Raw genomic sequence first — 10,722 nt, 5'->3', positions numbered from 1 at the left:
AGTACGATCCCTTTGCTTTATCTTACCAAGTGACTCAAGTGTACTACGCATCATACCCTAGCCCGAAACGGGATCGAGTACAATGGTGGGCTGTTTTTAAAACACAGGCAAGATCAGTGGTTGATGCTCCGGTGGACTTAGAGTTTTTGCAGGCACCATCCCCACAAGTACATGCAACGCTTTGCCCACCGAATGATATTCCAGACTATGTCGTAGATGATGATGATGATGATGACGATGGTTTTGTTATCTCAAGTGATGAAGGTGATGAATCTAGCATCAATTCTAGTGATAGTGACGAGCATGATGATATCGATGTATTACTAGATGATAGTAGTGATGATTCCAGTAGTGATTGTAGTGATGACATTAATGAATAGGATAATATGTTAACTCTCCTTCGTTGAATTTGCTTGTTATTGTAAAATCAAAAATTAACTTAGTCCTATAATAAATCATTACTTTTACGCTAAAATTTTATTACATTGTACTACACTTGTAACTTATAATATGTTGTCATGTTATTAACAACTATTTCAAGTGATCATGGCTGGCGGTAAAGATTAAGGTAAACGATCAATGGTGGCCGACTCCTCCGATGAGGACATGGTGGAAGCAGATGCACATGATTTGAGTGGTACTCAGGAGCCCACTTCCAGCACATCACGAGATCAGTCACAACAGCATTCACAGTTGCCGGTATTAGACCCTACTGTGCTCTGGTACGTACATACATTCAATGAATTGGTTTTACATTCTTAACTTTGAGAAATTAACCTAATTATTACCTCTAACAAGTTTTATATTACTTTTTGTTGATGATCATCTAACTTCTTGGTTTCGTCTTTAAATGTAGGTTTAACGATAACAAGGTGAGGAATGCGGTCTCCGGGACGCTAACCGGGTACTATCGAGAGCCTTGGAGGAATTATGGAGAGGTGGATTAAGCAACGAAGCAACACTGGTGGAACTTATTCAGCGTAAGCTATTTTAAACTTAATTAATACATGTTTTATGAAAAGTATGAGATGAAGTTGAGTATATGACTTATAAAGTTTATCATTTGTAGAAAGAATTCACATGGGCACCTCAATTGACCGAGGATCTGAAGCACACTTTTGAAAAGAAGTGTGCTACTCGGCTACGTGACATGTTCTACATAGTCACGTACAAGATGAGAGGCGCCAAGATAAGCTGTTTCAATGAGGACGTTCACAAGAAAATGATGGATATTGTTGCCAATGATCCAACTTACACTAGTAGAAAAAATCAAATAGGCACCCCCCCTTTAGCACCGGTTCTTGAAAATTGGTGCCATAAGAAATGGGCGGGATTGGAAAATAGGGAGTTGGCACCGGTTCCATCCAAAACTGGTGCCAAATCATTTAATTAGCATCGGTTCAAACCGGTTCCAACCTTAAAAAAAACAAAAAAAAAACAAAAAACAAAAAAAGCAATAAAGTTGGCACCGGTTCGCCTTAAACCGGTGCCAACTATAGTAATTAGCACCGGTTTGAACCGGTGCCATTTGAAAAAAAATTTCGGTTTAAGGCGCGTCTTCTTCTTCAATTCATTTCCTTGCTCTTTCCTCTTCGTTCTCATCTAATCTGCCTTTCTCTCTCCTCCATTGTAGCGTACTCGAATTTCTCCATTGAAGGGGCTTCTGAGCTCTTCTAACACTCCGTCTCTCTCCTTTGATCTCCTTCTCCATAACCGTCACTTTCCCTTTCCTTTCTTCTCTCTTTCGATCTCCTTCTCCTTCTCCTTCTCTCTTTCTACAATATTGGAGGTTAGGGTTTTTGGGTGCGTCTATTTGAATCAATTCGATGTGCGTGCGTCTTCAATAACAACAAATTCGAATCAATTTCGAACCAAAAATCAGAAATTCGAGGTTAGGGTTTCTGGGTTTTTTTTTCCTGGATTTGCTCCTCTTCTCTTCTTTATTCCTGCATTTTTTTCCTTATTTTGTATTATTAATCTATCATAATCTTATATTTCTGTCAAATTAATATTTTTTAAAATTGATCATAAAATTCTACATTTGATAATGCTTGGCAACATTTAAATTTCAATTTGAAACTATTAATTAAGAATTATTCTTGTGTAGAAATATTAGGGTTGATGTTAAAAATTAATTCCAATTTCAGCTCTAGAAATGAAGTATATATTGGGGTGGAAGAAGAAAAGGAGGTGTTTGTTTGGCTTCTTCATCATAGAATTCAAGTAATGATGTTGCACGAAAAAGGTTTTCTGTTTTATTTCCTTATCTATGTCTTAGAGTTTCTGGTAGCACCGTAGCAGCACCTCGGTCGTTATAAATAGGATTTTGAAGACTTAAAATCAATGTTGGTACTTGGTACCATATAGATACTATATAGTTCTATTGAATGCAGAGTTTATCTTGGGATTAGTATGGGTAACTACTCTGTTTCTCCTGTTTTTGCTGTTTGAAATTTGTTGTGGTAATATGAATTTAGATGTCAATTCGCATAAAATTTCTGAGAACACAGAATACGATAATTTAGCTAAAGTTGAGGTTGAAGATATTGAAAACGAAGTAAATTCTGCTGTTATTTGCTACTTTCTTGAGGCTAATCTTCTAAATGTGTTTGAAAATTATATTAAATGCATATGGGTAGATGGGGGAGTTGCAATCTTGGCAACTTTCTTCTTTCAAGAGAGAATTATATTTTACGTGAATTAAATCTTTGATAGAATCATTAAATCATATAACTGATTTGTTGTAGGTTTAATGCTGCGTAAAGTTGGTTTTAATTAACTATGAACTTTGGTATTTATGATGCAAATCATACTTTGCATATCGCATTGATGAAATGATCAACAATATACCCTTGATAATCTGATATACCAACTCATGATTATTAACTTTTATTTCCTCTTTAATAACTACAGGTGTAGGTTAAATCAATTGTTATATGATTTCTACTCGTTAATCCACATGTTTCAATATAAATGCCTCAAATTGACTTTTACCCTCAAATTGATTTCTACAAGAATTGGTGTTTGTTTTTCTTGCTGGCCTGGTTTTCTGTCTGTTTCTTCTCTGTGTGCCTTGCTGAATTCTGGATTTGGCGTGTGTTCTGGAGTCTGTTTAGCTTTGATTCATGCCTTGAGTCTGTCTTTTCTATCTGCTGGGTTGAGTTGTTGTTTCTCTAGCTCTTGTCTTGTCTATTGTGTGCTGCTGCAGGCTATGTTTTACTGTGATGCTGAGCTAGTCAGTGTGCTGCGGTTGTTTGACTGTTCCTGTTCCTGCTCAAAGCTTCTGTTTTTTCTGCTGGGTTTTAATTGGAAATTAATTATTTGTTGGATCAATGATTTTAGTTCCGTGTTATTTCTATTTCTGGTTGACTGCTAGCTTATCAGGTAAAGTGGCTTATTTGATAAAGTCATAGACTTGTAGTGGTTTTACTCAAGACCTGAGATCGAGTCAGACTACATCATTATCTAGAGTTAATGGGTATTTGCTATTATGTTTAGCTAGATGATGGTGTGCTTGTTATTCTTCTATCTCATAAAATGTTAGTTTTATTGAATTGATAGTTTTTGGCTTTTGTTTGATTTTTGGATATTTGGCTAATGATTAGATATTGTTGATCATTTAATTGCTTATTGCTGTTGTTTGTTTTTTATTACAGGTCCTGCCCTTTTGGTTGATGTACTAAGGGATAGCAACATAACTGGTACCCCTCCTAAAATTCTGTTTGTTCACCTTCTCGTTTTGTGCCTTTAAAAGTGTGCAAGGTTAACTGAAGAGTTTTCATTTCTCTGATGAGCTGGTTACTTGGCATTAGAAAAATTTAGGGGAAAAAAACTATTAGAATAATAGTTTCACTTGTATCCCTAAAGTGTTGTCACTGAATAATAGACTAACAACACCATATATACTTATTTTTTCACAGCGGATGTAATGAAGTCACTACACATTATGATTTTTGATATGTGAGTTGTAATATTACACCCTAATAAGCGTAGGCGGTTTGTTTAGGTTGTTTGAAAATAATGTGAAGATAAAGTATGGATTTTGATCTAAAATAAGGCTAGTCATAATGGCCTACAACATAATACAAGTATTAAAGCAAGACAGCAAGAGGTAGGAAGCTTTGATTCTCACTCATTGATCATCACTCACTAAAGAGCTTTATTTTGAAATTATAGCACTCTTCTAGCAAACACAAGCCTAGAAAGCACAAGCCTATAAGCTCTTTCCCTTGTCAAATTATTGCCTATAAGCTCATCAACAACTCTCTTCCCTACCTTAACCCTTTCCTTTTTTCCTTTTTCGCCTAGTGGACCAACCTTAACAGTGGCTAAAAGTACAGGACGAGCAATAGTCGATGTGCAAGACCCAAGTACCAACTGAGTGTACCCGTTTTGTCTATTGTGTGTTGCTGCAGGCTGTGTTCTACTGTGATGCTAAGCTAGTCAGTGTGCTAGGGTTGTTTGACTGTTCCTGTGCCTGCTCAGAGCTTCTGTTTTTTCTGTCCCTGCTGGTTTGCTATGGTCTGCCTTATAACTTGAAACTATCTTATAATATTTCTTACTATTGTTCATCTGGCTTTAGGTTAGAGAATCGTCTCTCAAAGCATAATAAGTTTCTGCATCATATGCGAGTTGAACATAAGGATCTAGTGCCACCCATGATCATTTCTGGAAATCAGTTTACAATGATCAGTCAACACCAAGTAGCTGCAAGGGAATACTTGGAAGCGCATAAACAAATGCCAAATTCCCCACTGACCAATCTCTGTGTCGGTATGTTTTATGTTTATCTTTATCCGAATCTGATTAATGTGAGTGTGCTGGTGTTGATTCTCCATTTAACTGATGCATCTTACTTTGCAGGGACTGCCTTAATCAATTTAGCCCTTGGACATAGACTTCAAAAACAAGCATCAGTGTGTTGCACAAGGCTTAGCTTTCCTTTACAACAATCTGCGACTTTGTGAAAATAGCCAGGTAAGCTGGTGTTGTTAAATAAGAAAACTTATTCAGGGATGAAGTTTGAGAAGTTTACAAGTCTATTACATTAATAAATATTATCTGATTGCCTAATATTAATGTTTTTTCTAAGTTTGTAATACCAATTTAATAAATAAGTCTTTTACTTTGAGTGCATAATCTTAAAATCACTCATATGAGACTGTAGTACTAATCCAAGTCATTTCAGGAAACCTTGTATAATATAACTCGTGCATTCCACCACGCAGGACTTCTCACATTTCAGGAAGTCTTTTTGGGCTGCTATTTTTTGTTTTGTTCTCCGTAGTTTTGGCTTTGTGTTAGGTGTTGTCCCGGTCCCTGTTTTAAGTGTAATGCAAGAAAGGTCGATCAGAGATAAGTCTGGATTATTTAATTTTTTTTGGGACGAAAATTGTAATATTACAGGCTTTATAGCCTTTTTTAATGAAAATATGTAAGTTTATATACATGTTAATGTTTCTATATCAATTTAAGTGAAAAAAATGCAAAAAAAAAATTTTATTTTTTATTTTTTTGGGGTATTTCTGGCACCGGTTTGTACCAGAACCGGTGCCAAAAGTTTTTTAAATTTTTTTTTGAGACTATTGGCACCGGTTTTAGCCAAGAACCGATGCCTAAAGTGCAGTTTTTCGCACCGGTTCTTGCCTAATACCGGTGCCAATAGTGTTGATAATAAAAAAAAAATTCGCGCGTTTGAAGTTGGCACTGGTTAACCGATGCCGAAGCCTTTAGTTGGCACTGGTTCAAAACCGGCGCCAAATTTTTGAGGATTTGGCATCCCTCAAATCCCCAACGGTTCAAAACCGGGGCCTTAGGGGGGGTTTGAACCGGTGCCAAATTACCTTTTTCGTCTAGTGTTACAAGAAGAGGTCAGCCCAAAACAAGAAGAACAGGAGGGGCGATTCATTGGAAAATGCGGTTGAATCTACCGACTATCAGGGTTCGATGTCAGCTGTACAACATGCTAAACGGATGGTAAGTTTGTTGAATAGGCAGGTAAAATAGAATAGAATTGTGTATTACTATGTAAAGGTGCTCTAACATGGTTCGTTTATCATTTTCTACATGTATAATCAAAGGCGGCGGAGAATTAAGACCAGCTCCCAACAGCTCATGAGCTTTTCCTGAAGATGCACTTCAAGGAAGTGCCTGGGAAAGGCACAGTACCAGCCAACCCCAAAGCACAGCATATTGCGGTAATAACTTCAATAACACTTAGGATTTGAACTTATTTGATTAATTTCATGAATTACTTTCCAAATCGTTCCCAAAACTTAGGGAGTTGGTTTTTTTTTTTGTGATTTCAAGGCATGTCCACCTAAAACTACCTATAATATACATGTTATGTGAAAGAAATGGTTCATTTGTTAAGAAATGTAGAAAATAGGCAAAGAATAGGTCATATAGACCTCAGTTGGTTCTATTTTGGTCCAAATAGTTCCCAAAACTTAGGGAGCTGCTTTTATTTTGTGATTTCAAGGCATGTCCACCTAAAACTATCTATAATAGACAGGTTATGAGAAAGAAATGGTTCATTTGGTAAGAAATATAAAAAATAGGCAAAGAATAGGTCATATATGTCTCACTTGGTTGAATTTGGTCCAAATCGTTCCCAAAACTTAGGGAGTTGGTTTTTTTTTTTTTTTTTTTTTTTTTTTTTTTTTTTGTGATTTCAAGGCATGTACACCTAAAACTAACTATAATAGACATGTTATGAGAAACAAATGGTTCATTTGGTAAGAAATGTAGATAATGGGCAAAGAATAGGTCATATAGGCCTTAGTTGGTTCTATTTTGGTCTATTTTGGTTTTTTTTTTTGTAATTTCAAGGCATGTACACCTAAAAATACCTATAATAGACATGTTATGAGAAAGAAATGGTTCATTTGATAAGAAATGTAGAAAATAGGCAAAGAATAGGTCATATAGGCCTTAGTTGGTTATATTTTGGTCCAAATCGTTCCAAAACTTAGGGAGTTGGTTTTTTTTTTGTGATTTCAAGGCATGAACACCTAAAAATACCTATAATAGACATGTTATGAGAAATAAATGGTTCATTTGGTAAGAAATGTAGAAAATGGGCAAAGAATAGGTCATATAGGCCTCAGTTGGTTCTATTTTAGTCCAAATCGTTCCCAAAACTTAGGGAGTTAGTTTTTTTTTGTGATTTCAAGGCATTTACACCTAAAACTACCTATAATAGACATGTTATGAGGAAGAAATGGTTCATTTGGTAAGAAATGTAGAAAATAGGCAAAGAATAGGTCATATAGGCCTTAGTTGGTTCTATTTTGGTCCAAATCGTTCCCAAAACTTAGGGAGTTGGTTTTTTTTTTTGTAATTTCAAGGCATGTTCACCTAAAACTACCTATAATAGACATGTTATGAGAAAGAAATGGTTCATTTGGTAAGAAATGTAGAAAATAGGCAAAGAATAGGTCATATATGCCTCACTTGGTTGAATTTGGTCCAAATCATTCCCAAAACTTAAAGAGTTGGTTTTTTTTTTTTTTTTTTTTTTGTGATTTCAAGGCATGTTGAATTTGGTCCAAATCATTCCCAAAACTTAGGGAGTTGGTTTTTTTTTTTTTTTTTTTTGTGATTTCAAGGCATGTAATCCTAAAACTAACTATAATAGACATGTTATGAGAAACAAATGGTTCATTTGGTAAGAAATGTTGATAATGGGCAAAGAATAGGTCATATAGGCCTTACTTGTTTCTATTTTGTTCAAAAAGATTATTTTAACTTACATCTGTGTGCACCTTTTCATATGTGTATCTTGTAGGAGGCCTACCAGAAGAAAGTTGAAGAAGCAAGCACCCAAAGGATTTGGAAGAGTCCAAATGAGCTGTATTGGGAAACTGTAGGTGGTTGCAACAAGAAGGGTCGTGTGAAGGGACTTGGCTAAGGTGCAGAGCTGTATTATGGAAACAGGAAGGGTTTAGGTTCCAAGTCTTCCCAGCAGTACACACCTTCCATATTTTCCCAGATGCAGGATTAGGTGGAACAGAGGGTGCAAGCTATGCGGAGTGAAATGGAAGTCGAGATGGAGGCTCGATTGGCCGAAATAGAAAGGAGAAACCAAGAGAGGTATGATGAGTTGATGCGTCGATTCTCCAGCAACGACCCATGTTATAACATTCCACATCAGAGTCGAGACCCCACAAACGACCTGGGTAGCGGCGGTGCAGGGCAAGGTACTTCGGCTGTAGCTTAGAATTTATGTATATAGTATGTACATGTATTTAGATTTAGATTATGTTGTATAGTTGCACACAATGTATACATTATTATAAATAAATATATAAAAATATTTTCGTAATTAAATCATAAATTCAAATATATCTTAAATTAGGTGCAGGAGATATAGGTGACGAATAGTGGTAAATCCAAATTAAATCGTTTAATTTGCTAAATAAACAGGACCAATTCTAACAGAAAAAAATCCGCCGAAAGCTCTTACTTTCTGACTGAATTATTCCTCGGAATCTTCTCCTCTTCCGACGGAATTATTCGTCACAATCTTCTCCACTTCCGACGGAAAAGTTCGTCGGAACATGTCCTTTTCCGACGGAATTTTCCGTCGGTATATGTCTATTATGGCGGAAAATTCTGTCGGAAAAGGACATGTTCCGACGGAAAAATTCGTCGGAAGAGGGAAGATTCCGACGAATTTTTCCGTCGGAATGTGACCTTTTCCGACGGAATTATTTTCGTTGGAAAATTGCGACGGACTCTTGTTTAAAGTCAAAACCAGCTCCGACAGAATGGATTCCGTCGGAAAAGTGGCTTCCGACGGAATTTCCATCGGAATTTCCTGCAAAGGGTATTGCGACAGGCTGATTCTAATGGAAGGTTGTTTTCCGACGAATTTCCTGATGTTTTCGACAGAAAAATTCCGTCGAAATCCAGTTGTTTTCTTGTAGTGATGAAAAATCTGTTGGGGGATGGATTTGGTTGTTATATTTTGATTTTGCTTGAATTTTGATTAAATTTTCCCAAATTTCTTTTTCTTTATAATATGGTAATTGCTATTTATTTTGCTTGAATTAATCTAGTTATATTTTAGGTTTATTTGAACTAATTCTTGATCTAGTTATGTTCATTGGATTGCTGAGTTGTTGTTCTGCCATGTTCACTGGAGTTGTTATCTTGCTTAGTTGATGTTCTGCTATGTTGGGATTTATACAAAGTTGTTGTAGTGCTACTTTTATTGCATTTTAAGACAATTTTTTTATTTTATTTTTTTGTCTGTAACTTGGATTTTAATAGATGGACAGTTTTTTTTTAATTATGTTATTTGCTAAATTGGGCCAATATCAGGCCTTATGGTGAAGACCTTTAGTATGTACTGCTGTAATTCAAGACATTGATTAAGTCTTTTATTTTAAATTGTTACTTTTGTCATGTGATCAGGTTTAAAATTTAGGCCCAAAACAACAGGTCCAAACATTAGGCTCAAATTTTAGGCCCAACAAAATTCGATTCGGTTTGAATTCAATCTACCAAACCAAATTAATACGGTTTGGATTGTATTGGATTGGATTGAATTCAAATTTGTTTTGGATTCGGTTTCCAAAATACAAAACCGAATTAATTTGGTTTGGATTCGGTTTCAAAAATCCAAAACCGAATTAATTCGGTTTGAATAAAATCCAAACTGCAATTTGAACTTTCACCCTTAGCTGCTGAGTAGGAATTTGCTATGATCCTTCTTCAAGTGCTCCAATTGAGTAATTTGTTATTTTCCATTAATAATTTTTTTTATTTAGAGGCGTGATCTTCCTAAAGGTCAAGCTGTCGGGCATTCTCTCTCTTCAATTTCGACAATACGAAATTCACTACTAGAAATAGGCCGTTTTCCGTGGGAATCGTTCCGACGGACCTAAATTCCGTCGGAAAATCCGTACTTTTAGACGGAATTCGGATCTGTTGGAACATTCTGTCGGAAAAGGGTCGTTACGACGGAAAAATCCCTCGGAATTCTTGCGACGGAAATTAATTCCCTCGGAATATTAGGCTTCCGACGGAATATTCCGTCGGAACGTTAGTTTTCCTACGGAATTTATATCCGTCGGAATTTTGCTACGGAATAATCCCTCGGAAAACCCATACATTCCGACGGAAAAATCCGTCGGAACTTTATAATATATATAAAAAAAAAACCAGCACTTTAATGAACTTTCTCCTCTCTTCTCCTTCTCCTTCTCTTTCCTTCATTTCTCTCTCCTTCGCCCTCTCTTTCTCTCTCTTCTTCTTCTCCTTCCTTTGTTTCTCCTTCCTCCTTCTCCTTCCTCCTTTTCTCTCTCCTTCGCGCAACCAACGCCAAGCACCACCGTCGTTGTGCAACCACCACACTACCACCGCCTTCTCAAGGTTTTTCATGTCGAATTCGACCATGAAAACCCTAGATCTAGAGTTTTCATGGTCGAATTTGACATTTAAAACCCAAATTCAAGCTAATTAAGGGGTTTGATGAAATTCAAGGTAAGTTGTCGAATTTTTTTCGAGTTTTTTTAATTTCTGGGTTTTTTTGTTTTGAAAATTTCAGGGTTTTTTGGGTCGAATTTGTTCTTTTTTTTTAATTTCTGGGTTTTTTGTGGTTCGAATTTTTGGGTTTTCTTGTTTTGAAATTTTCGGGGTTTTCTGGGTCGAATTTGTGGGATTTTTTGGGTCGATTTTTTTCGTTTTTTTTTTATTTCTGGGTTTTTTGTGGTT

The 10,722-nt window shown here is 36.1% G+C and overlaps 1 protein-coding gene across 3 annotated transcripts; it reads left to right on the top strand.

The window, feature by feature from the left end:
* The first annotated feature begins 1,501 nt into the window (after window positions 1–1,501).
* LOC110719349 lies at window positions 1,502–8,303 on the top strand. 3 transcript variants are annotated; one of them, XR_002511079.1, is made up of 7 exons: window positions 1,502–1,891; window positions 3,657–3,701; window positions 4,583–4,773; window positions 4,864–4,977; window positions 5,189–5,976; window positions 6,081–6,197; window positions 7,790–8,303. XR_002511079.1 is itself a non-coding variant. In XM_021898261.1 (3 exons), exons 1-2 carry the CDS (start codon window positions 4,356–4,358, stop codon window positions 4,965–4,967), a joined length of 522 nt encoding a protein of 173 aa, XP_021753953.1. In that variant the 5' UTR covers window positions 4,347–4,355; the 3' UTR covers window positions 4,968–4,977; window positions 5,229–5,640. The 3 variants fall into 3 exon arrangements, 2 of the variants coding, with proteins under 2 accessions (XP_021753953.1, XP_021753952.1); XM_021898261.1 differs by lacking the exons at window positions 1,502–1,891; window positions 3,657–3,701; window positions 6,081–6,197; window positions 7,790–8,303 and having other exon boundaries at window positions 4,347–4,773; window positions 5,229–5,640; XM_021898260.1 differs by lacking the exons at window positions 1,502–1,891; window positions 3,657–3,701; window positions 6,081–6,197; window positions 7,790–8,303 and having other exon boundaries at window positions 4,347–4,773; window positions 5,189–5,640.
* Window positions 8,304–10,722: the final 2,419 nt, after the last annotated feature.

Source organism: Chenopodium quinoa, unplaced genomic scaffold, assembly GCF_001683475.1.
Source record: "Chenopodium quinoa cultivar QQ74 unplaced genomic scaffold, ASM168347v1, whole genome shotgun sequence".
NCBI classification, from domain to species: Eukaryota; Viridiplantae; Streptophyta; class Magnoliopsida; order Caryophyllales; family Amaranthaceae; genus Chenopodium; species Chenopodium quinoa.
This window is presented reverse-complemented; position numbering and strand designations above follow the sequence as displayed.